Source organism: Mercenaria mercenaria, chromosome 13, assembly GCF_021730395.1.
Source record: "Mercenaria mercenaria strain notata chromosome 13, MADL_Memer_1, whole genome shotgun sequence".
Taxonomy (NCBI): domain Eukaryota; kingdom Metazoa; phylum Mollusca; class Bivalvia; order Venerida; family Veneridae; genus Mercenaria; species Mercenaria mercenaria.
In genome coordinates, this window is record NC_069373.1 from 70,379,779 (window position 1) to 70,403,462 (window position 23,684).

The 23,684-nt window shown below is 36.8% G+C and overlaps 1 protein-coding gene across 2 annotated transcripts in view; it reads left to right on the plus strand.

Annotated features, from left to right (window-relative positions):
- The first annotated feature begins 660 nt into the window (after nucleotides 1-660).
- LOC123528548 (uncharacterized) overlaps nucleotides 661-23,684 on the plus strand; it is a 32,458-nt gene continuing 9,434 nt past the window's right edge. Inside the window, exons 1-6 of one of the 2 annotated variants that reach the window (XM_045308340.2) lie at nucleotides 661-1,017; nucleotides 3,642-3,812; nucleotides 9,573-10,340; nucleotides 10,647-10,763; nucleotides 19,860-20,003; nucleotides 21,808-21,939. In XM_045308340.2, the coding sequence (XP_045164275.2) occupies nucleotides 3,702-3,812; nucleotides 9,573-10,340; nucleotides 10,647-10,763; nucleotides 19,860-20,003; nucleotides 21,808-21,939 (1,272 nt within the window). In that variant the 5' untranslated portion in view covers nucleotides 661-1,017; nucleotides 3,642-3,701. The remainder of the gene's footprint in view (nucleotides 1,018-3,641; nucleotides 3,813-9,572; nucleotides 10,341-10,646; nucleotides 10,764-19,859; nucleotides 20,004-21,807; nucleotides 21,940-23,684) is intronic. The other variant, XM_045308341.2, reaches the window with a different exon arrangement.

Consider the following 23,684-nt stretch of genomic DNA (forward strand, 5'->3'; position numbering starts at 1 on the left):
AGGCAAGATAATAAAATATATCTGCTGCGCCCTCGTGAAATTATTACGCCCGACGTATAACCGCCCATCGTGTATAAACAGTGTTCCAACTAGGTTTTGCTATACCAAAACTCAATATTAAACGAGTATTCGATCACTTATTCGTTTATCATATCAAATATCGACATGAACGAAGATTTAAATGCGACGACACAGAGTATGACGTCTTACATGACGTCAAACGTCTATGGCGGTCCAATAACCGGTTATTGTGCCTGCTTCAGTTAATTGGCCTGGGTAACAGGATTCTGACCAAATGCACTTTTGTTATTATTTATAATGAGGTATATAATAAGACCTTTCATTACTTATTTTGATCTTTATTATATATTTTTATACAAACGCTGTGCACAACTGTCATGTGATAGACCCTCAGTGTGTCGTATTGGCCCCGGGCCGATGCCGCATCCTTGACCTTGGATTCAATGTTAGGTGTGTTAAAATATTATTGTAGTAGATATATTGGTTCAAAGCAATATACAGGAAAAAAACGATAATGAATACAAAACAATGCCGGTAAAACAATACACGGACAGGCCAATGTATTGCACAATATAAAGTTAATAATTGTAAATGGTGTGACATACTTGTATATATGACTCATATCATATGATATGGCCCAAGACGTGTCAAAGGACATGAGAGCGCTCTGATTTTTATAACATTATGTCATTTAAAGTGTTTTGAAAATGAAATAATAATATAATTGTCACGATTCCGTGGTATTGTGATATTATTACAATATTTTGACCCAAATGAGTGGTGCTATCGGGCTCACAATCACCGGTCTTGCGACGTCAAACAGTCTTGGGCGCGCTGCCAAGGGAGGTAATAATTGACCTTAAACGCCCGGATGTTAGCTTCTCTGGAAAATCCGCCATTTTGCGCAATCAGAGTTGCTTTATTTTGGTCAATAAACAAGCAATTTGGGTTTAAAAGATTCCGTATATAAGACAGAAAGGTGTACGTAGTTAGCAGGTATCAAGAATAGATTACTTCATAACTTTCAATCAATTATTTTATGATTTTAGTGATTTAAGCCTGTTGTGTAAACTCGGCGGCCCGCTGTCAACAAAGGCCGTCGCTACTTCGGTGTCCCGATTATTGCCAATATCCGATTTATATGATCGATGTTCTTAATTTCACGTGTTGAGGTGTCTCGTGGAAATGATTAAACATCTTTCTGTGTATTAAATGATTCCGAAATAATTTACAAAGCGATTAAATAATTTTAATGTAAACTTTAAAACTATTCGTGCATGAGTCCGAGTATTGTACTCTCCTGTTGTTTTATCTGAAAAGTTTCTGGTGTAAAGGGTTATATTTAGACTACAGCTTATTGGAAACTTTACTTGAAATAGCAATGAGGATTCTCGTAGAATGGTAAATACATATTCCTGTGTAAAGAGGCTTTAGCATAGATAATGAATTATGAATAATTGTTTTTAAATCAGCAACAGTTTCTGTTTTTATTAGACTGTTTATTAACTAGATTCAGTGCTTGGTGCTTGTCAGAAACTTTTATCTGTCACAATTGTTGCTGAAAGTGGGTCAGATTTTAAAAAAAATATTGTTAGCATTTGTAAGAGAGTTTGTCTTCAGGATTTCATTTTTTCGATCTAGGCTGAATTAAACATACATGTCCCTTCTCAATCTGTTGATAAAGACAATCGCATGATTGATGATATTTTGATCTAGGCTGAATTAAACATACATGTCCCTTCTCAGTCTGTTGATAAAGACAATCGCATGATTGATGATAATATTATTTATTGATTTTGCTCATTGGGTATAATATAAAACATTAATGTGTTGACATGTGTGAAAATACATGTACCTATAACAAAAAGGTAACTGTTCACAAGTATATACTATGTTTTTACAGTGAGGGGATCACGAAAGATGATGATTAGGGTATGTGTCATCTTTGACATCACCTCAGCTTGATGTTTTATACACCAGTTAACTTAAGATCATGATGCCTGGACAAATTATGAGAAATGAATCTACCAACGTCTGCATGATCTGTTTGGATATGAAAATGTTTTTTCACTTTTAAACCCTGAGTAATAGCTTTTAGAGCAGATCTATAAAAAACCAATTATTACCTAAATTTATTAGAGGATTTATCAACTCTAGAAAGCTGATATCATCCTTAAAAGCTGCGCTTTGTCTGTCTATCTTATTCTATCTTGGTTTACTGCTTAACTCCCCTTTCTGGTATTTTTAGCAGATGTGCTGCAGTGCAGTCACTGCAAGGGAAAGATTTTTACAAAAGTATTGACAGTGAGAAAGTGAGACTGAAAACAGTTAAAAGTGTTAGATATACAGACAAGAGTAGTAAAATCAGGTTAAAAACGCACTTTGCTACAACTAATTGCATGTATGTTGGCATACTTTCAAGCGTAGGCAGGGATTCAAGCATATGCAGGCTTTTCTCAACATATCTATGTCACTAAAAAGCAAATAAGTCATAAATTTTACAACTTGATTGAATATTATATTAACTGAAAAAATAATTATTTTTCAACTGATTATTTTATTTAAGTTGGTGTTGACGGGGTAAAATGGAGTGGGACTGGTGGAGGGCTGGGTCTCAAAATATCAATACGATGCTCAACCCTCTAGTCTACTTACACATTTTATGCCCAAAATTTGAATCAAGTCTGTAATGGTGACGCGTTTCCAAACACTATTGAAATTTTTCTTTATATTTCTGTGAATACTATCAGTTCAGATGTTGTAACATTAACCAAGTAATGTTATCATGGCCTCAAGATGGACTATAAATGTCTCAAGCCACAATGTACGGAAAATGTGCATCAGAACACGGACTCAGAACCTTTGGGCTCATGAACATCATTCTGATGCTCTATCAGGTGAGCTGCTGGGACTTCCACCTTTCTATACCCAGTTTGTGAATAGAGCCCAAAACTGTGACTAAATCAAGACGGAATATTTATAGATGACCACATTCAAACGGTTTTGAAAATACATGTTATTTTGAATCATTTAACAGTCAGGGGTGTAACTGTTCCAAGTTATCGCAGTTTATAACCCATAAATTCGAGTTATTGCTTATATTTTCATAACTTGTTTCAGTTATCATAAAATATTACAAAGCCCTCCTGTGCCAATTCCTCATTTTGAATGTGACTAATGCTATTATTTACCGAATCCTTGAACACTTATCTTTCCAGCTATGCAGTAAATGTTTTTACGCAAGGGTGATAAAGTTTTAGGCAAAAGGTTTAAAACTATAAAACTCTTAGCATCCCATTATGCTTATCAGGTCATGATCAGACTAAAAGAGAATTTGATTAACCACAGATTGCTACTTATTTCACTGTATAGGTCACTTTGTGAGAACAGCAAAAAGACTTTTTTTTTGAATAACTTACCTGAGTTAACTTGAATTTTATAACTTATACAGGTTATAAAATGCTTGAAAAAGTAACTGAAATAGGTTACATAACTTAAAATAGTTACACCCCTGACTGTTTAATGTCAGATTATGTTCTTTTGATGGCACAAATGTAAGTATTTGACTAGCTATAAATATAATGATAATTAAAACTTATTTTTAATCTTCATATTCACAGGTTTCTCAAGATATAGAACTAGAAATGGGTATTTTTTAAGGCACCAACAAGATTGGCAACATGGGCAAATCTCAGTCTCCAGGAAGTGCAAAAAGACCACAGTCAAGTCCAGCAAAGAACTTTCCTTTGTGTACGAGGCAGCAGAGTTGTCGTGTGTGCAAGGTCAGCACAGTGAGTTTGGTGCATGTTTGTTGTTATTTATTTTAGTTTTTAACAATTAATATTACAGATAATTGGAGACCTGAAGATGATTAGGCCTTGTTAGAACCAAAAAAATGTGTCCCATATCCTTTCTAGTGTTTTCTGCAGGCTATAAAAGGGGCATGGTGCTTCTGAAAAAGGGCACTTTAAGCCTGCACTTTGGCATTGAAAGGGCATTCCTCCAAACGTGCTTACCAGCGTCATTTTTCATACTATATTCACACTGCATCTGAGAAATTCAATCTTTCCTATTTATTTTATAGCTGTATACTGTAGTGTCATTTGAATGTAATTTTGAATATAATTTAGATAACTTGCACTCATAGTTCCAAACATGTTGGCTTGCATTAGATTTTTTCAAAGCTGATCATCTTGAATGAAAACCTGTAAGCAACACGTTTTATGCTTTGGTCTAAGATAGAGGTGCAACGATTCGCTCCGATGCATCGAAAATCCAGTTTTAAACTCGCCGATTCGATTCGATACAGACACCTCGAAGTTTGATTCGATCCGCATTTTAAATATGCATGCCGCAAATGCCCCGTTGTATCCGCATTCTACACATGTCGACTTTTGTTACGTGGCGTACGATTGGTCAGTAGTAAATCTGGCATCCAATCAATAATAGAATTGCATTCTTACTAGACTATACAAGTAACATGGCGTCTCCCATACTGAAAGACGCTCCGAAGAAAATCAAATCAAGGGTGTGGGAACATTTTGGTTTCCGCGGGGGATCAGAACTAAAAGCCACATGTATGTAAGTTACACCATGACCGGCAGTACGACCAATCTTATGCAGCATATAAAAGGAAACACTCCATCGATATCCTACAAATCGTTATGATAAATTTTATCAACAGATAGTAAGATAAATTTTATTTTAAGTCGGCAAGACAAGTTTCTGTAGTATATATGAATTTGTGATGTTTTTTTTATGCCCCCGAAGGAAGGCATATAGTTTTTGAACCTTCTGTCGGTCTGTCAGTCTGTCCGCAATTTTCGTGTCTGGTCCATATCTTTGTCATCGATGTATGGATTTTCAAATCACTTGGCATGAATGTGTACCACAGTAAGACGACGTGTCGCGCGCAAGACCCAGGTCCGTAGCTCAAAGGTCAAGGTCACACTTAGACATTAAAGGATAGTGCATTGATGGGTGTGTCCGGTCCATATCTTTGTCATCGATGAATGGATTTTCAAATAACTTGGCATGAATGTGAACCACAGTAAGACGACGTGTCGCGCGCAAGACCCAGGTCCATAGCTCAAAGGTCAAGGTCACACTTAGACTTTAAAGGATAGTGCATTGATGGGCGTGTCCGGTCCATATCTTTGTCAACCATGGATGGATTTTCAAATAAGTTGGCGTGAATGTGTACCACAGTAAGACGACGTGTCGCGCGCAAGACCCAGGTCCGTAGCTCAAAGGTCAAGGTCACACTTAGACGTTAAAGGTCATTTGTCATGATAGTGCATTGATGGGCGTGTCTGGTCCATATCTTTGTCATTCATGCATGGATTTTAAAATAACTACGCATGAATGTGTGACACAGTAAGACGACGTGTCGCGCACAAGACCCAGCTCCGTAGGTCAAAGGTCCTAAACTCTAACATCGGCCATAACTACTCATTCAAAGTGCCATCGGGGGCATATGTCATCCTATGGAGACAGCTCTTGTTTTTTTATGCCCCCGAAGGGAGGCATATAGTTTTTGAACCGTCTGTCGGTCTGTCAGTCTGTCCGCAATTTTCGTGTCCGGTCCATATCTTTGTCATCGATGGATGGATTTTCAAATAACTTGGCATGAATGTGTACCACAGTAAGACGACGTGTCGCGCGCAAGACCCAGGTCCGTAGCTCAAAGGTCAAGGTCACACTTAGACATTAAAGGATAGTGCATTGATGGGCGTGTCCGGTCCATATCTTTGTCATCGATGGATGGATTTTCAAATAACTTGGCATGAATGTGTACCACAGTAAGACGACGTGTCGCGCGCAAGACCCAGGTCCTTAGCTCAAAGGTCAAGGTCACACTTAGACATTAAAGGATAGTGCATTGATGGGCGTGTCCGGTCCATATCTTTGTCAACCATGGATGGATTTTCAAATAACTTGGCATGAATGTGTACCACAGTAAGACGACGTGTCACGCGCAAGACCCAGGTCCGTAGCTCAAAGGTCAAGGTCACACTTAGACGTTAAAGGTCATTTTTCATGATAGTGCATTGATGGGCGTGTCCGGTCCATATCTTTGTCATTCATGCATGGATTTTAAAATAACTACGCATGAATGTGTGGCACAGTAAGACGACGTGTCGCGCGCAAGACCCAGCTCCGTAGGTCAAAGGTCCTAAATTCTTAACATCGGCCATAACTACTCATTCAAAGTGCCATCGGGGGCATATGTCATCCTATGGAGACAGCTCTTGTTGTTATTTAAAATATGTCAGCAGGAAGTTTAAATTAAAATTTGTTCTTGATGAATTACTGTCCTAGTTTTTCATATATATTGCATTGATTAAACATCCTTTAAATAGCAAATAGCAGCAATAAGTAAAAAATGAATCGAATCGACATATTTGATATCGAAATCGAATCGAGCTTTAAGTGAATCGTTGCAGCTCTAGTCTAAGATCACATTTGATACGGAGGTCACTTACGACTGGTAAATGACCCATAATTATTGATTTGAGGTCAGTACGTCAAACGGCAAGTGGGGCCTCCGTGGCCGAGTGGTTAAGGTCGCTGACTTCAAATCACTTGTCCCTCATCGATGTGTTCGAGCCTTACTCGGGGCGTTGAATTCTTCATGTGAGGAAGCCATCCAGCTGGCTTACGGAAGGTCGGTGGTTCTACCCAGGTGCCAGCTCGTGAGGAAATAATGCACGGAGGGGTACCTGGGGTCTTCCTCCACCATTAAAGTTGGAAAGTCGCCATATGACCTATCATGTGTCGGTGCGACGTTAAATCCAAACAAAAAAACAACAACAAACAAATGGCAAGTGCACAGAAAGGGTAACGTTTGGTTATCTGTTTTAACAATAATGTTTTTAATTGACATTAATTTTGTGATCATGATTAGACAGTGAGGTTTCTTATCGAAATGAACAAGAGTCAGAACAGCCAGCATGATTTCTACCAAACCCTAAGCATAGTTTTAAAAGTTAGACCAGCTTTAAAGAAATAATTTTTAGTATTGTGCTTTTGTGCTCGATTTTACAAAGTATATGGAGAGTTTTCCTACTCACCCTAGAGTCCGCTTGCGCATCCATACCTTTGTTAAAGTTTTGATGTCCTTTCACTTTAATAGCCCACCATCATCAGATGGTGGGCTATTCAAATCACGCTGTGTCTATGGTCCTCCATCCTTCTGTCCGTCCTTTCGTTAACAATTTCTTGTTATCGCATCTCCTCAGAAACTACTGGGGGGATTTTGACCAAACTTTGTCAGAATGATGTATTGGTACCTTAGTTGTGTCCCTCTGAAAATCAGACTGGTTCAACAATTTTTGAGTGAGTTATGGCCCTTTGTTTATTTTTATAATTTACATAGATTTATATAGGGAAAAACTTTGAAAATCTTCTTGCCCAAAACCACAGAGCCTAGGACTTTAATATTTGGTATGTAGCATCATCTAGTGGTCCTCTACCAAGATTGTCCAAATTATTTCCCTAGGGTCAAATATGGCCCTGTCCCGGGGGTCACATGGTTTATATAGACTTATATAGGGAAAAACTTTGAAAATCTTCTTGTCATAACCTACAACATTCAGATTTGGACCTTATGTATAGTTTTGAGTGGCTAGATGAACTGTGTCATGTGTTGACCATGATCTTGACCTAGTGACGTACTTTCACATTTCTGTAGCTACAGCCTTCAAATTGGACCACATACATAGGTTTTTGTACCGAAATAAACTTTGACCTTGACATTGACCTAGTGACCTACTTTCACATTTAATTTGGACCACATGCGTAGTTTTGTTTTCCGAAATGAAATTTGACCTTGACCATGATTTTGACCTAGCCCCATGTGGTGTTGGGACGATCTGTGTATGAAAAGAATTGGAACCACTGCCTTACCTATGCATGATCTTAAGAGGCGACTAATAGGGTCTTAACACTTGGTTTTGCTGTAACTCTGTGATTCCAGCAGGTATGCAAATTTTGATTCCATACCTCATGTTTTTATTTCGATGTAAATGAGATGTGAAACCAAAATTTGTAGTCCTGTTTGGCGCCATATAACCTATACTGTGTTGGTGCGCCGTAAAACCCAAATAAATAAATAAACAAATTGATTTTGACCTAGTGACCTACTTTCACATTTCTCAAGCTACAGGCTTCAAATTTGGAACACATGCATAGTTTTGTGTTCTGAACTGAAATTTGACCTTGATTTTACCTAGTAACTACTTTCACATTTCTCAAGCTACAGCCTTCAAGTTTGAAGCACATGCATAGTTTTGTGTACAGAAATGAACTTCGACCTTGAAATTGATCTAGGGACCTACTTTCACATTCCTCAAGATACAGCTTAAAATTTGGACCACATGCATGGACCACATGCACAGTTTTGTGTACCGAAATGAACTTTGACCTTGATTTTGACCTTGATCTGTCTTGAAATTTGGAACATTCAAAAATGGCTCAGTGGTGGGCGCCAAGATCACTCTGTGATCTCTTGTATCTCTTATTGCTCAAAGGCACTGACCTCCAGATTTGGCTAAAAAATAATCTTTCTTTCAAATTGAAGTTTGGTCTATGAATATTAGAATATGAATTTTTGTTTCTAAAATATTTTTAAAATTCCAAATCAAGAAAAAAAGATGACCGCGTCGGGAATCGAACCCCGGACCGCCGCAGCAATAAAGACATTTTCCCGTCATCATAACCAGTAGTGCTATAGCTGAAGTAGTGAATAATGACTTCAAAATATAGATATTTATAATCGAGACAGTTTACCTTGAGTAAAACATGACAAACCCTTTTCAATTTTCATCGTAAAAAGTAGTAAAAACAGCAAATTCTCATGTGTTTCCGTAACATAAAGTTTGTCAGTATTTAAGTTTTAAAGCCTTCTGAAGAAATACAGCATTTATTTCAAGGTATCTAAAAAAAAAAAATGTTGTCTAACGGTCTGGAGGCATGCCGCTTTAATGGATTTAATTCAAAGTTAAAATAGTTTTTCCTCATCACCATTACGCATCACGCAATACTCTTGCAGAAATATTTTGTGTATTTGTCCTTTTTATACTTAATTAACGTTTTGATACACATTCGTTCTATCTCTCATATTACTTAAAATACATTTGACTCAGACTAAAACTATTATCTAAGATTGTCATCCATGTTGGAGTCATAAAACAATCCAATGTTTGCATTAGCTTTCTCAGATATGCCCTATTTCACTGTCCACCATTGAAATAGTAGAGCGCGCTGTCGCCGGCTCTTGTTTATGTTGTAGTACACAATATTTTATATGTTTTGTAATCTAGGTTGTGAGTGGGTTTTACTATTAACTGAATTCTTGTTTAGAAAGTTGGTCATGTTTTTGGTACTGAGAAAGGCATATGCTACATCTTACATTCAGCATGTTTGTAGTTTTATGCCCCTTAGTCATGTCATTGTAATGCATTTAGATAGCACTTATATAAATTTCTCCAACACTTCTCTTGTCACATTATGGGAATAAAAAAATTAATTATTTGATGGCTATTTTTCAGGGCTGTAAGACAGAAAATTGTGGAAAATGTGTAAGTTGCAAAGATATGGTTCAGTTTGGTGGCACTGGACAGAGGAAGGCCAAATGTATGAAGCGTGTCTGCAAAAACATGCAGACCGTTTATATACAAGGGCCAAAAACTGCACAAGAACAGTCAGCTGCTTCAGCAAAAGGGAAGCTAGAAACACCCAAAAAAGATGGTGCAAAGACTACACTGGAAACTTCAAAACCTGTTCAGGCGATGAAGAAGGTCAAACCAGATGATGCTAAAACACCCATGGTTAGTCAAAAGGTGAAATCAGCGGCAACAAGTGTAGGAGCCAATAGAGCTGTGCTAATTGAGAAAAGTCCTAAGAAAGCTTCTGATTATCCCAAAACACCTCAGCAAAGTCCTAGGACTAAAGCTCAAAGTAGTATCCAGGCACAGACTAGTCCAAAGGTAAAATCTGAAAACAGAGCTCCACCAAGTGAAAAAATTAGAGCGGAAAATATGAAGACACCACAGGAAATTTCTAGTAACAAAACAGAAAACAAGGCAATTAGAAGCAGCCCTAGAATAAAGCCGGCAGTTGTCCAAAATATACCAAAAGTCAACCAACAGCAAACAGAAGAAAAGGGTGATAATATTCTTGAGACAAAAACAACAGTTACAAACTTACCTACCAAACACTTTTATCCTAAACCTCAAGAGATTAAAGTCGTAGGGCAACAGGAGACAGTGGCAAAACAGAAAAGTGCTGAAGATGTAAAGACAACTAAACAGGCAAAGGTCAGAAAGTTTTGTACCTTATAGTAATTTTATTTCTGTAGATAGATAGATTTATGCAGCAGATGTTCATATAGTAGGTTACAAATTAGCAGTTTATGACATTAAAAAGTTCTTTAAACTATATTTTTCGGTGTCATGTAAATGCGCAATAAATAAATTCAGTGTGTCTTGCACTTTTTTGTTCGAAGCCGCTTTGCATATGAAGCCTGTATTAATAAAGGTTTTGCTTTGTGTACTACATTAATTTTATCAGTCATATTTAAAAATTTAAATTAACTTAAACTTATATCTACATAAAAATTTTAGGAAGTGCTAACTCAGGTGACAAAGGAAAGCGGAAGTTCTTCATCGGAGAATGCCACAACCATTTCATCACAGAAAAACATTGAGCTACCAACTGTAAAATTAGATTCTATGACAAAGGTATGCTAGTTTGGTAATTGTGTCTTAGTCAAAATACCGTTTAACTTCCCTACTACATAAGCCCCAGAGGTCATTTCATGTTGGACCATGATTTGACTCTTGGGTGGACTGCAAGAATACGTTTTATACACAGGTACATGAGTATCAGTCTTTTTTTCTACCAGGGAGATTTTTCTTTGATCTAAAAAGCCCAGTACACTGGCCAAAATATACTGACAAACCATTTGGAGCATTTCTTTTACTGACAGTATTACAAAAATGGTTCAGGAGTAGCACAGTTTTATCAAATTATGGGAATTTAGATGATTACTATCCATTTTTGTCAAAGTTTGATAACACCATTGGTTTCGCAATCAACTCAGCACTTGATATGTAGAGAGTGAAGATGCAGAACACTATCATACATGAGCTGTTGTGCACATTTTGTCCTGAGCACTGCCTCCCAATGTCAAGAAAATTGCAAACAAGAGTGAGTAAAATAAACATAAAAGGTCAACTGGAAAGGAATGGTCTCACTCCATGTAAGATGACACTGTCATTTAAGACCTTAGTGCTTTAACTTCCATTTCAACTGGGGTCAAATGTCATTGAGGGCAAATGTCCAGATCCTGTTTCGGTTGTAATTCCAACCATATCAAACAGTATTTAAAATTCCCATTTCTGGCAAAACAAAGCAAAATTTCAACCTTAAATCATCCACATGTATCACAAATAGGTACTTGACCTAGCTGTACATGTTAACATTGAAACAAAATGACAGATACTTGCTGCGCATGTTCAAATGGGGCAATCAGCGGTCACAGTGTAGATCATACATAGAAAGATACGTGTCATCATTTTAAAAACTAGAACTTCACAAATGTTTAAACTCTAGTTAAAACAGTTACTTATTTACAAGAGATGTTTTTTCCCCCCACAAATTGCCAAAAATCATTCTTGCACATAGATGTAGGGCACAAGTATGAGTAAGAATAGGTAGACTCCCTATCACTTTCGGCACATCATCTCCAATTTATTATAGTTTGATATGGGAGATATTTCTTGTCCTTTGGATGGTACTGACCACAAACTATGTAATCATCTGTAACAATTCATGTATGTTCTGATAAATATTTTGTCTGGTATGGACTTCTTAATTTTTTCAACGGGGGGAATCACACTGAACCTTACCTAAACAACAGAGATGGCGGCACTACATGAAAAGGTGAGTTTTTCCTAAATATTGATTTTAAGAAAATGTTGGAGAAAACACCTGGCTATAAACTTGCTTCACACTTTTTGGAACATACAAGTCTTTCTGCAAAAGCTTTGTAGTTTTCCAGGAATGCTGGTCATGGGATTTGAATCGAGGAAAAATTTAGATGAAATCGTAGGATAAGGTACAGTGCATTTTACTTAAATAGTATTTTTCTTGAAATAGTCATGACTATATATACACTTTCATCATATAGGTTTCTTTTTAGCTCACCTGAGCAATGCTCAGGTGAGTTGTGATCGCTCGATGTCTGTCGTCGGCGTCAGTCAACATTCAGCTTGTGTATGCGATAGAGGCTGTATTTTTAGCTCACCTGAGCAATGCTCAGGTGAGTTTTTCTGATCGCTCGATGTCCGTCGTCTGTCGTCCGTCGTCTGTCAACATTTAGCTTGTGTATGCGATAGAGGCTGTATTTTTCAATTAATCTTCATGAATATTGGTCAGAATGATAACCTTGATGAAATCTAGGCCGAGTTCGAAAATGGGTCATCTCGGGTCAAAAACTAGGTCACTAGGTCAAATCAAAGAAAAACCTTGTGTATGCGATAGAGGCTGTATTTTTCAATTAATCTTCATGAATGTTGGTCAGAATGATAACTTTGATGAAATCTAGGCCGAGTTCGAAAATGGGTCATCTCGGGTCAAAAACTAGGTCACTAGGTCAAATCAAAGAAAAACCTTGTGTATGAGATAGAGGCGGTATTTTTCAATTAATCTTCATGAATATTGGTCAGAATGATAACCTTGATGAAATCTAAGCCGAGTTCGAAAATGGGTCATCTCGGGTCAAAAACTAGGTCACTAGGTCAAATCAGAGAAAAACCTTGTGTATGCGATAGAGGCTGTATTTTTCAATTCTTCTTCATGAATATTGGTCAGAATGATAACCTTGATGAAATCTAGGCCGAGTTCGAAAATGGGTCATCTCGGGTCAAAAACTAGGTCACTAGGTCAAATCAAAGAAAAACCTTGTGTATGCGATAGAGGCTGTATTTTTCAATTGATCTTCATGAATTTTGGTCAGAATGATTGCCTTGATGAAATCTAGGCCGAGTTCGAAAATGGGTCATCTAGGGTCAAAAACTGGGTCACTAGGTCAAATCAAAGAAAAACCTTGTGTATGCGATAGAGGCGGTATTTTTCAATTGATCTTCATGAATTTTGGTCAGAATGATTACCTTGATGAAATCTAGGCCGAGTTCGAAAATGGGTCATCTGGGGTCAAAAACTAGGTCACTAGGTCATATCACGTAAAAACCTTGTGTATGCGATAGAGGCTGTATTTTTCAACTGATCTTCATGAATTTTGGTCAGAATGATTACCTTGATGAAATTTAGACCAAGTTCGAAAATAGGTCATCTGGGGTCAAAAACTAGGTCACTAGGTTAAATCAAAGAAAAACCTTGTGTATGCAGTAGAGGCTGTATTTTTCAACTGATCTTCATGAAATTTAGCCAGAATGATTACCTTGATAAAATCTAGGCCGTGTTCGAAAATGGGTCATCTCGGGTCAAAAACTAGGTCACTAGGTCAAATCGAAGAAAAACATTGTGTATGCAATAGAGGATGTATTTTTCAATTGATCTGTATGAAATTTGGTCAGAATGATTGTCTTGATAAAATCTAGGTAGATTTTGAATATGGGTTATCTGAGGTCAAAAACTAGGTCACTAGGTCAAATTAAAGAAAAATCTTGTGTATGCGATAGAGACTGTTTTTTTCAATTGATTTTTATGAAATTTGGTCAGGTTGATTGCCTTAATGAAATCTAGGTCGAATTTGAATATGGGTCATCTGAGGTCAAAAACTAGATCACTTGGTCAAATCAAAGAAAAAACTTCTGTATGTGATAGAGGCTGTATTTTTCAGTTGATCTTCATGAATTTTGGTCAGAATGATTGCCTTGATAAAATCTAGGTCGAGTTTGAACATGGGTCATCTAGGGTCAAAAACTAGGTCATATCTAAGAAAATGCTTGTTTTATCGCAAGAGACCAATTTTTTGGTCCAATCTTAATGAAAATTGTTCAGAATATTTGTTTCCTTGAAATCACTAGGTCAAACATGTTTTACACTGTTATGGAGTGTTTCTTAGGTGAGCGACCTAGGGCCATCTTGGCCCTCTTGTTCAACTGATCTTATGAAATTTGGTCAGAATGATAACCTTGATGAAATTTAGGCCAAGTTTGAAAATGGGTCATCTGGGGTCAAAAACTAGGTCACTAGGTCAGATCAAAGAAAAACCTTGTGTATGCGATAGAGGCAGTATTTTTCACTTGATCTTCATAAATTTTGGTCAGAATGATTACCTTGATAAAATATGGGCCAAGTTCGAAAATGGGTCATGTGGGGTCAAAAACTAGGTCACTAGGTCAAATCAAAGAAAAAGCTTGTGTATGCGATAGGGGCTGTATTTTTCAACTGATCTTCATGAAATTTTGTCAGAATGTTTACCTTGATGATACATGTATCTAGGCCAAGTTCAAAAATGGGTCATCTCGGGTCAAAAACTAGGTCATAGGTCAAATCTAAGAAAAACCTTGTGTATGCGATAGAGGCTGTATTTTTCAATTGATCCTCATGAATTTTGGTCAGAATGATTGCCATGATGAAATTTAGGTCAAGTTGGAATATGGGTCATATGGGGTCAAAAACTAGGTCACTAGGTCAAATCAAAGAAAATACTTGTTTTAACTCAAGATACCACATTTTAGGTCCAATCCTAATGAAAATTGGCCAGAATATTTGTTTCCACGAAATCACTAGGTCAAACATGTTTACACTGTTATGGTGTGTTTCTCAGGTGAGCTACCTAGGGCCATCTTGGCCCTCTTGTTTATATGTAAATACTATAGCTATCTGTCTGAGTCTAATGAACTTTTGAATTTCAACAGAAATAAATTTTAATTTTCATGGTAAGGTTCAGTGCCTAAAATCAATGGGTAAGATTCTGTGCTAAATAAACATATCATTGTAGGAATGCAGAATTTCTTGTTTCAGGAGATAACTATGCCATTGGTTACACTTGAACTGGTATCAGAATAAAAGAAAATTGAATACCTGTTGTCTTTCTGCTGTGATATACTTTATTAATTATTCAACCAGTTATCTCACGAAACAAGAAATTCTGCATTCCTACAATGATATGTTTGTATAGCACTGAACCTTACCCATTGATTTTAGGCGCTGAATCTTACCATGAAAATTAAAATTGAGTTCTGACGACATTTACAAGTTCATTAGCATCAGACAGATAGCTTTGGGAGTATAATCATATAAAAAAAGAAACCTATAGTTTATGGTTAAAGTGAATATAGTCATGAATATTTCAAGAAACATACTTTTTAAGGAAAAGGTACTGAACCTTATCCTATAATTTCTGATACCTTTTTCCTCGATTCAAATCCCATCACCAGCATTCCAGGAAAACAAAAGCTTTTGCATAGCCACAAAGACTGGTATGTTCCAAAAAGTGTGTAGCAGGTTTATAGCCAGGTGTTTTTCTCCAGCATTTTCTTATAAACACAATATTTAGGAAAAAACCTCACCTTTATATGTAGTTCTGCCCTCTTTGTTGTTTAGGTAAGGTTCAGTGGGATTCCATACTTTTACTGAATGATAATCATGTGGCGGCTAGGTTGGGAGATTAGTGTTCGCAGATGAACTTTCAAAAAATTTCTAGGGTGTAGAACATTATAAAAACAAGTTTGTTGAATGGCATGTTCTTGGAATTACAAAAAAAGGATAAAATTATCAAAATCTGTGTACAGAGGTTGTTTTTACTTCAAATAAGTTGTTTATACTGGGGAACACTGCATCTTAGAATTTACCGCGATGTCATTTTTAAATGGTAGAGTGATATTTTTTTTCTAACAATAATTTACCTGTTTGCATTAAGTACTATGGATATATACCAAACTTTGTCTGTTACTATCAAAGCTTTTGACTTGAAACTTAAAATAGTTGTTATGCCCCTCTTCAAAGAAGTAGGCGTATATTGTTCTGCAGATGTCAGTCGGTTGTTCGGTCGGTTGGTATGTAGACCAATCCGTTTCCGGATGATGACTCAAGAACGCTTGGGCCTAGGATCATGAAAGTTGATAGGCAGGTTGATCATGACAAGCAGATGACCCCTATTGATTTTGAGGTCAGTAGGTCAAGGTCACAGTGATCCAGAACAGTAAAACGGTTTCTGGATGACAGCTAAAGATCGCTTGGGCCTATGGTAATAAAAGTTGATAGGGAGGTTGATCATGACCAGCAGATGACCCCTATTGATTTTGAGATCAGTAGGGCAAAGGTCAGGGTCACAGTGACCCAGAACATTTAAACGGTTTCCAGATGATAACTCAAGAATGCTTTGGCCAAGGATCATGAAAGTTGATAAGCTTGTTGGTCATGACCAGCAGATGACCCTATTGATTTTGAGATTAGTAGGTCAAAGGTCAAAGTCACAGTGACCAGGAAGAGTTAAACCGTTTCCAGGCGATAGCTCAAGAATGCTTTGGCCTAGGATCAGGAAAGGTGATAGGGAGGTTGTTCATGGCCAGCAGGTGACCCCTATTGATTTTGAGGTTAGTAGTTCAAAGGTCAAGGTCATAGTGACCAGGAACCCCGTTTCCAGATGATAACTTGAGAATGTTCGGACCTAGGATCACAAAACTTAATAGAGAGGTTGACCATGATCAGCAGATGACCCCTATCTATTTTGAGATTGGTAGGTCAAAGGTCAAGGTCACAGTGACCAAGAACAGTTAAATGGTTTCCGGGTGATAACTCAAGAACGCTTGGGCCTAGGATCATAGGGAGGTTGGTCATGGCCAGCAGATGACCCCTATTGATATTGAGGTCAGTAGGCCAAAGGTCAAGATCACAGTGACCCAGAACAGTTAAACCCTTTCTTAGGATCACGAAACTTAATAGGGAGGTTGATCATGATCAGCAGATGACCCCTATCTATTTTGAGATTGGTAGGTCAAAGGTTAAGGTCACAGTGACCAAGAACAGTTAAATGGTTTCCGGGTGATAACTCAAGAATGCTTGGGCATAGGATCACGAAACTTAATAGGGAGGTTGATCATGACTAGCAGATGACCCCTAATGATTTTGAGGTCAGTAGGTTAAAGGTCAAGGTCACATTGACCCAGAACAATAGAACTTTTGTTTACAGTGACAAAATAATTTCTGTCCTTTTTGCAGTTGCTGAATGCATCAAGGGGGGCATTTCGTGTTCTACGAGCTCTTCTTTACCCTCAAAGTCTGCACCAGGAGAAACAATCCACATAACTCTGATTTGAATTTTGAATAAGTTATGCCCCTTTTTAGCTCACCTGAGCACAAAGTGCTCAAAGGTGAGCTTTAGTGATCGCCCTGTGTCCGTCGTCAACAATTTGACTGTTAACACTCTAGAGGTCACATTTTTGGCCTAATCTTAATGAAACTTGGTCAGAATGTTACCCTCAATAAAATCTTGGACGAGTTCGATATTGGGTCATCTGGGTCAAAAACTAGGTCACCAGGTCAAATCAAAGGAAAAGCTTGTTAACACTCTAGAGGTCTCAATTTTGGCCCAATCTTAATGAAACTTGGTCAGAATGTTACCCTTAATAAAATTTTGGGCAAGTTTGTAATTGGGTCATCTGGGGTCAAAAACTAGGTCACCAGGTCAAATCAAAGGAAAAGCTTGTTAACACTCTAGAAGTCACATTTTTGGCCCAATCTTAATGAAACTTGGTCAGAATGTTACCCTTAATAAAATCTTGGACAAGTTTGATATTGGGTCATCTGGGGTCAAAAACTAGGTCACCAGGTCAAATCAAAGGAAAAGCTTGTTAACACTCTAGAGGTCACAATTTTGGCCCAATCTTAATGAAACTTGGTCGGAATGTTACCCTTAATAAAATTTTGGGCAAGTTTGTAATTGGGTCATCTGGGGTCAAAAATTAGGTCACCAGGTCAAATCAAAGGAAAAGCTTGTTAACACTCTAGAGGTCACATTTTTGGCCCAATCTTAATGAAACTTGGTCAGAATGTTACCCTTAATAATATCTGGACAAGTTTGAATTGGGTCATCTGGGTCAAAAACTAGGTCACCAGGTCAAATCAAAGGAAAAGCTTGTTAACACTCTAGAGGTCACAATTTTGGCCCAATCTTAATGAAACATGATCAGAGTGTTATCCTCAATAAAGACTTGGACAAGTTCAATATTGGGTCATCTTGGGTCAAAAACTAGGTCACCAGGTCAAATCAAAGGAAAAGCTTGTTAACACTGTAGAGGCTGCATTTATGACCATATCTTAATGAAACTTGGTCAAAATGTTAATATTGATGATCTTAAGGTCCAGTTTGAATCTGGGTCATGTAGGATCAAAAACTAGGTCACCCGGTCAAATCAAAGGAAAAGCTAGTTTACACTGTAGAGGCCACATTTATGACCTTATTTTAATGAAGCTTGGTCAAAATGTAAATATTGATGATCTATAGCTCAAGTTCAAATCTGGGTCATGTCAGGTCAAAAACTAGGTCACGGGGTCAAATCAAAGGAATAGCTAGTTGACACTTTAGAGGCCACATTTATGACCATATCTTAATGAAACTTGGTCAGAATGTTAATCTTGATGATCTTTAGGTCAATAGGTCAGGTGAGCGATACAGGGCCTTCATGGCCCTCTTGTTAAATTTTTTGGTTAAAGTTTTTGATAAAGTCAAATATCTCTGTTACTATCAAAGCTTTTAACTTGAAACTTAAAATAGTTATTTACTACCAAAGTCTACAGCAGGAGAAACAAGCTGCATAACTTTGAATTTTTTTTTTTTTTTTTTGGGGGGGGGTTTTTGATAAGTCAAATATCTCTGTTACTATCAAAGCTTTTGACTTGAAACTTAAAATAGTTATTTACTATCAAAGTCTACACCAGGAGAAACAATCCCCATAACTCTGGTTGGAATTTTGATAGAGTTATGCCCCTTTTTAACTTAGAATTTTTTGGTTAAAGTTTTATAAAGTTTTTATTGGCAAAGCTCTAATTCAGAGTCAAGCTCTGAGAAAAGCTGAGTGTGCTGTCTTATAGACAGCTCTTGTTAATATGACAGTTGTTTAAAAACTGAGTACAGTCTTCTTTTAATTTCATAATAATTTCTAGTTTTACATTTGAATTTGATAGACATAGGAATGTTTTAACAATCTGAACTGAAAAGCAAGTTCTTATGATCAGAATTTTAGTTTACATCCTTGTATGGATAGCTGAGGTTTGTACAAAATGTTTGCTTAAATGATGTCACAAAGGGAGCACCTGAGCTAAAAATGTTTATCAAATTTATCTAAGCATCCTTGTTTTGACCTTTTTCAAATTTGTTGAAATGATTCAGCCAGACTGCACTTTGGGGCCCACCAGAAGTAAAAAAAGAAAAATATTTTAAAGTCTCACAGATCATTTGATCGATGTTCTCGAAATTTGTTAAGAAGCAGTGTGAAAGGGTCGAGGTCAGTTGAGCAACTTAGGGATATCATGTCCCTTTTGTAGGGATAACATGTCCGTCTTGTATTGATTTCCTGTCCCTCTTTTTATTGATTTCCTGAAACATAGGTCAAGATCACCAGTAAAGACTAGTAAGTAGGAATGGCAGGTGAAAAGATACCTATCAAACCTTTTTACTCAGATTTAGATATTAGATTTCACAGCAGTTGATGCAGTAAACAACACGTGTTTGAACATTTCATAACTAGGAAGTATGGACAATACCTATACACACTGTAAATATGTTTTGAATTGTTTTATCTTTTGATAAAAGGAAGAAAAGGAAGTTAAGTGTTTTCAGTGATTATATATGTTTTTTCTAGACTGAACTAAAGGAGTTTATCCCGAAGTTGCTCAAACTGGTAACGGGTAAAGAAGAGGTGTTCTACAGTCGTAGGTCAGCCAAGCCAGAGTGGTGGCCTGATGATGTTGCCTGGGCTGCAAGCCGATCTGCCTGGTTTTCTGAGGTAAGAAAGTCTAGTTTGCTTGATGTGTTTTTTATGCCACTTTGTCAGCAGTGTTTCACTTATGTTATTGTGGTCAGTTAAGTTTAACAAGTGATAACTTGCAGTAAAAATCTGTACTGTAAAAGCAGATATTTTCGCTGGGTCAGAATTTAGCAAAATTGAAATATTGAGTCTTTTTGCAAGGTTTTGCATTTGCGAGACTGTGAAAAAAGGTTATCCAGCTTGTTTCATCTTTCCAATAAGTGTTGGTGTCTGTAAAATTTATACAATAAATTTGTAATGCTTTACCTATTATAGACAAGTATTAAATGGGTTTTTAATCAAATATATATATGCGTTTTGTTCTATTTATCTTCAAATTATACTGTCCTTAACGATATTTGTAATCATGACTGTTTCCATGTGATATGTTGAGAAAATTTTGTTTAATAACGTAACGAGATTTTCTTGACTGTCATTTACTAATTAATGGTAAATATTTACATGAGGATTAAATTTTTCTCAAGATAAGTGACCTCGCGAATACATAGAAAATTAAACCCTCGTGAAAATTTCTGCTTTTATAGTATTTCCAAAGAATCTAAAAGGGTTGTAGAGCTGTTTATTGTGAAACATAATCAGTATTCATTAGTTGCTAAGCCTGCCCACTTACCTCAATAGAAGGAGTGCAGATTGGCAAATAGTGGGTTGCGAGTTTGATCCGATTGCAAGGTATTTTTTCTTGTTGCAATTTGATAGAAGGACTTGTGTCTAAAAGCATTGATTTAGGAGAAGTTGGCAGTTACTTATGAATAGCAGGTTAGTACTGGTAAAGAATTCATTGATTTGAGAAACTTCATGTACCTTTGGATCAAATCTATCTGGTTTCAGTTGAATCCCTTAATGTGCACAATTGAAATACTGTTGAAAAAGGTGCATAACCCGAAACAATTATAACTTGTTTTAGTCTTTAGTTCTTTGTAACTTAGTGGTGTGGGAGACATATTGATTTACTCCAGTCTGTGTGTGTGTCTGTCTGTCACAAAGCTTGTCCGCACTCTTTTAGTCGAACATTTCTCATCCGATCTTTACCAAACTTGAACAAAATGTGTTTGATCATAAGACCTCGGCCAAATTCAATAACTAGCCAAATCGGTCCAGGCATATTGGAGTTACGGCTCTTGAATTACCAAAAATCGGCCTTTTTACTCTTGTCCGCACACTAAGTGAAACATTTCTCATCCGATCTTGAACAAAATGTGTTTGACCATGAGACCTCAGCCAAGTTTGATAACTAGCCAAATCAGTCCAGGCATTTTGGAGTTACGACCCTTGAATTAACGAAAAATCTGCCTTTTTACTCTTGTCTGCACTCTTAAGCCGATAATTTCTCATCCAATCTTCACCAAACTTGAACAAAATGTGTTTGACCATAAGACCTTGGCCAAGTTCAATAACTAGCCAAATCGGTTCAGGCATTTTGGAGTTAAGGCCCTTGAATTACCGAAAAATCTGCCTTTTTGCTCTTGTCCGCATTCTAAGTCGAACATTTCTCATCCGATCTTCACCAAATTTGAACAGAATGTGTTTGACCATAAGACCTTGGACAAGTTCGATAATGAGCCAAATCGGTCTAGACATATTGTAGTTCTGGCCTTTGAATTGTATTGAGTAAACTGTATATAAAGACTGACTTGCTATTTAGATGATTAGGCAGTTGTGGGAGACATTCGCTTTTCTCATAAGCAGCTCTAGTTTCCATTTGATTTGAAGTACTTTCCATAGTTAATAAATATAACAGATGTATGTGAACCATATCTTGCAGAAGTACTGGACTGACAATTTGAAGTCTGTTGTTAAGAATTGTTATAAGCATGTGGGCAAAGAGGATCTTCTGCAAAGCTTTGTGGCTGACTCTCATATTGACTCCAGATCTTCAGAATCTTTGGGTTCAGAGGTAAATATTTAGTAATTATATAAAGTTGTGTAATATATGGTTATATCTTAACAGATGCCTTGTCACATATCGAGATAAATATTTTAAGCTCAAGATGCTGCAGTTAACCTTGCAGTGGTGAAGTCTGTTATTTTAAAACTACTGTACAGTGGCCAAGTTTGCTATTTTTCTGCTCACTTGCTTTTCTGCTCACTTGCTGAAATTAGTTTTGTTCAAAATTTAGAAAGTCGCTTACTTTGAATCACTTTCCCCCCTCAGAGAGGTTGCTTCAAAACAATGCTTGGGTTCAGAATTGTTTATGTGAAGAAGTTATCCTGCTGCTATATGCAAGGTTGATTGTTCTACCAAGGTGCCCATTCATACCTGAAGCTTGAGGTGTTCGCTGCAAAAGTTGACCTAAATTGTCTATGTGACTCTAAAAAACAACAAGTACAACTACCGCCTCGATAGCCTAGTGGTAGAGGGAGGTCGTGGGTTCGATCCCCGGCTGCGTCATACCAAAGCAGTGAAAATGGTACCAGTTAGCTCCCTTGCTTGGCGTTCAGCATTTAAAGGGAAACTGGCCCCTTCTCTCATACCCTCGTGGCAATGGATTCCATCAGGAATGAGAGTGATTAATATAAGTTGTAGAACTTCCTTCACAATCGACCTAAAATAAATTATGTATAAACTAAGAACAACTAAAACAAAGTTTGAAAAATATCCAGAAAATAGATTGTTTTGATTCAGACAAGAGTAAAATTTTAAGGTTTAGCAGTATATCACAAAACAAAAGATTTTTTTTAGCGAATGAACATTATCTTGACACACAACTTATCTGTCCAATACATGTTTTACTGTTCTGTCCCATGGAGTTGGATACTTAAAATATTCTAAATGAGTTGTCCCCCTTTAAATTAGAATGCCATTTGTATAGAAATAAATGTAAACAGTTGTCAAAACGATGCTTTACCTAGTAATGTAAAGTTTAAACAATCGCACGATGTTGCAAATGCATCAAAACGAAGACATGTAACAGCTTTTTAAAAATGGTGAGTTTTTAAAGGCGCTGGACTGTCCAGAAGTGTGGCCCCTTCAAGTAGTCCCTTTCCGGAATTCAATACATATATGAATAAATTGACAATGGTTTTGTACAATAATATAAATGTTTTATAAGCTGTTATATTTTCATGTAAAACAATGCTTTCTTTCATGATTTGATGATGTTAGAACTTTTATTCTCCAAAGCATGGACCTATACCTTAAGCATAATTCCATTTGTGAGCATAAAGTTTTGTAGTTTCAGCCAAATACTTTTTCATTTGGATAGGAATTTGTGGATTTCAAGTTTTGAAGATGAAATGAAAGGAAATTCAATTTTTTTGTTGGGATTTAACTTTGTTGGTCAGTTGAACAACAAAATCCATGAAAATTACTTCCCATTGAATGTTAATAATTCTACAGTAGTGGAATTGAGGTCAGATGAATGTTAAGTCATTAAAAATGTCATGAGGGCATCTTAAATGACTCCAGATTAGACACCGAAATTGTTTCAATTTTCATAGTAAAGAATTTTGTTGCCAGAAAGCTACATCATTAGTGAATTTTTGTTTTGGATACCACCTTGGATATAAACAGGAATTTTACTTATTTGTTGGGATTTTTTTTGTCATTCGGCACAAAAAGTATATCTACAAGAAATTGTTTCCCTTATTGATAATGGTTTCCCAGATTGTAGTTATTTGAATGAAACACAAGCTTTTAAG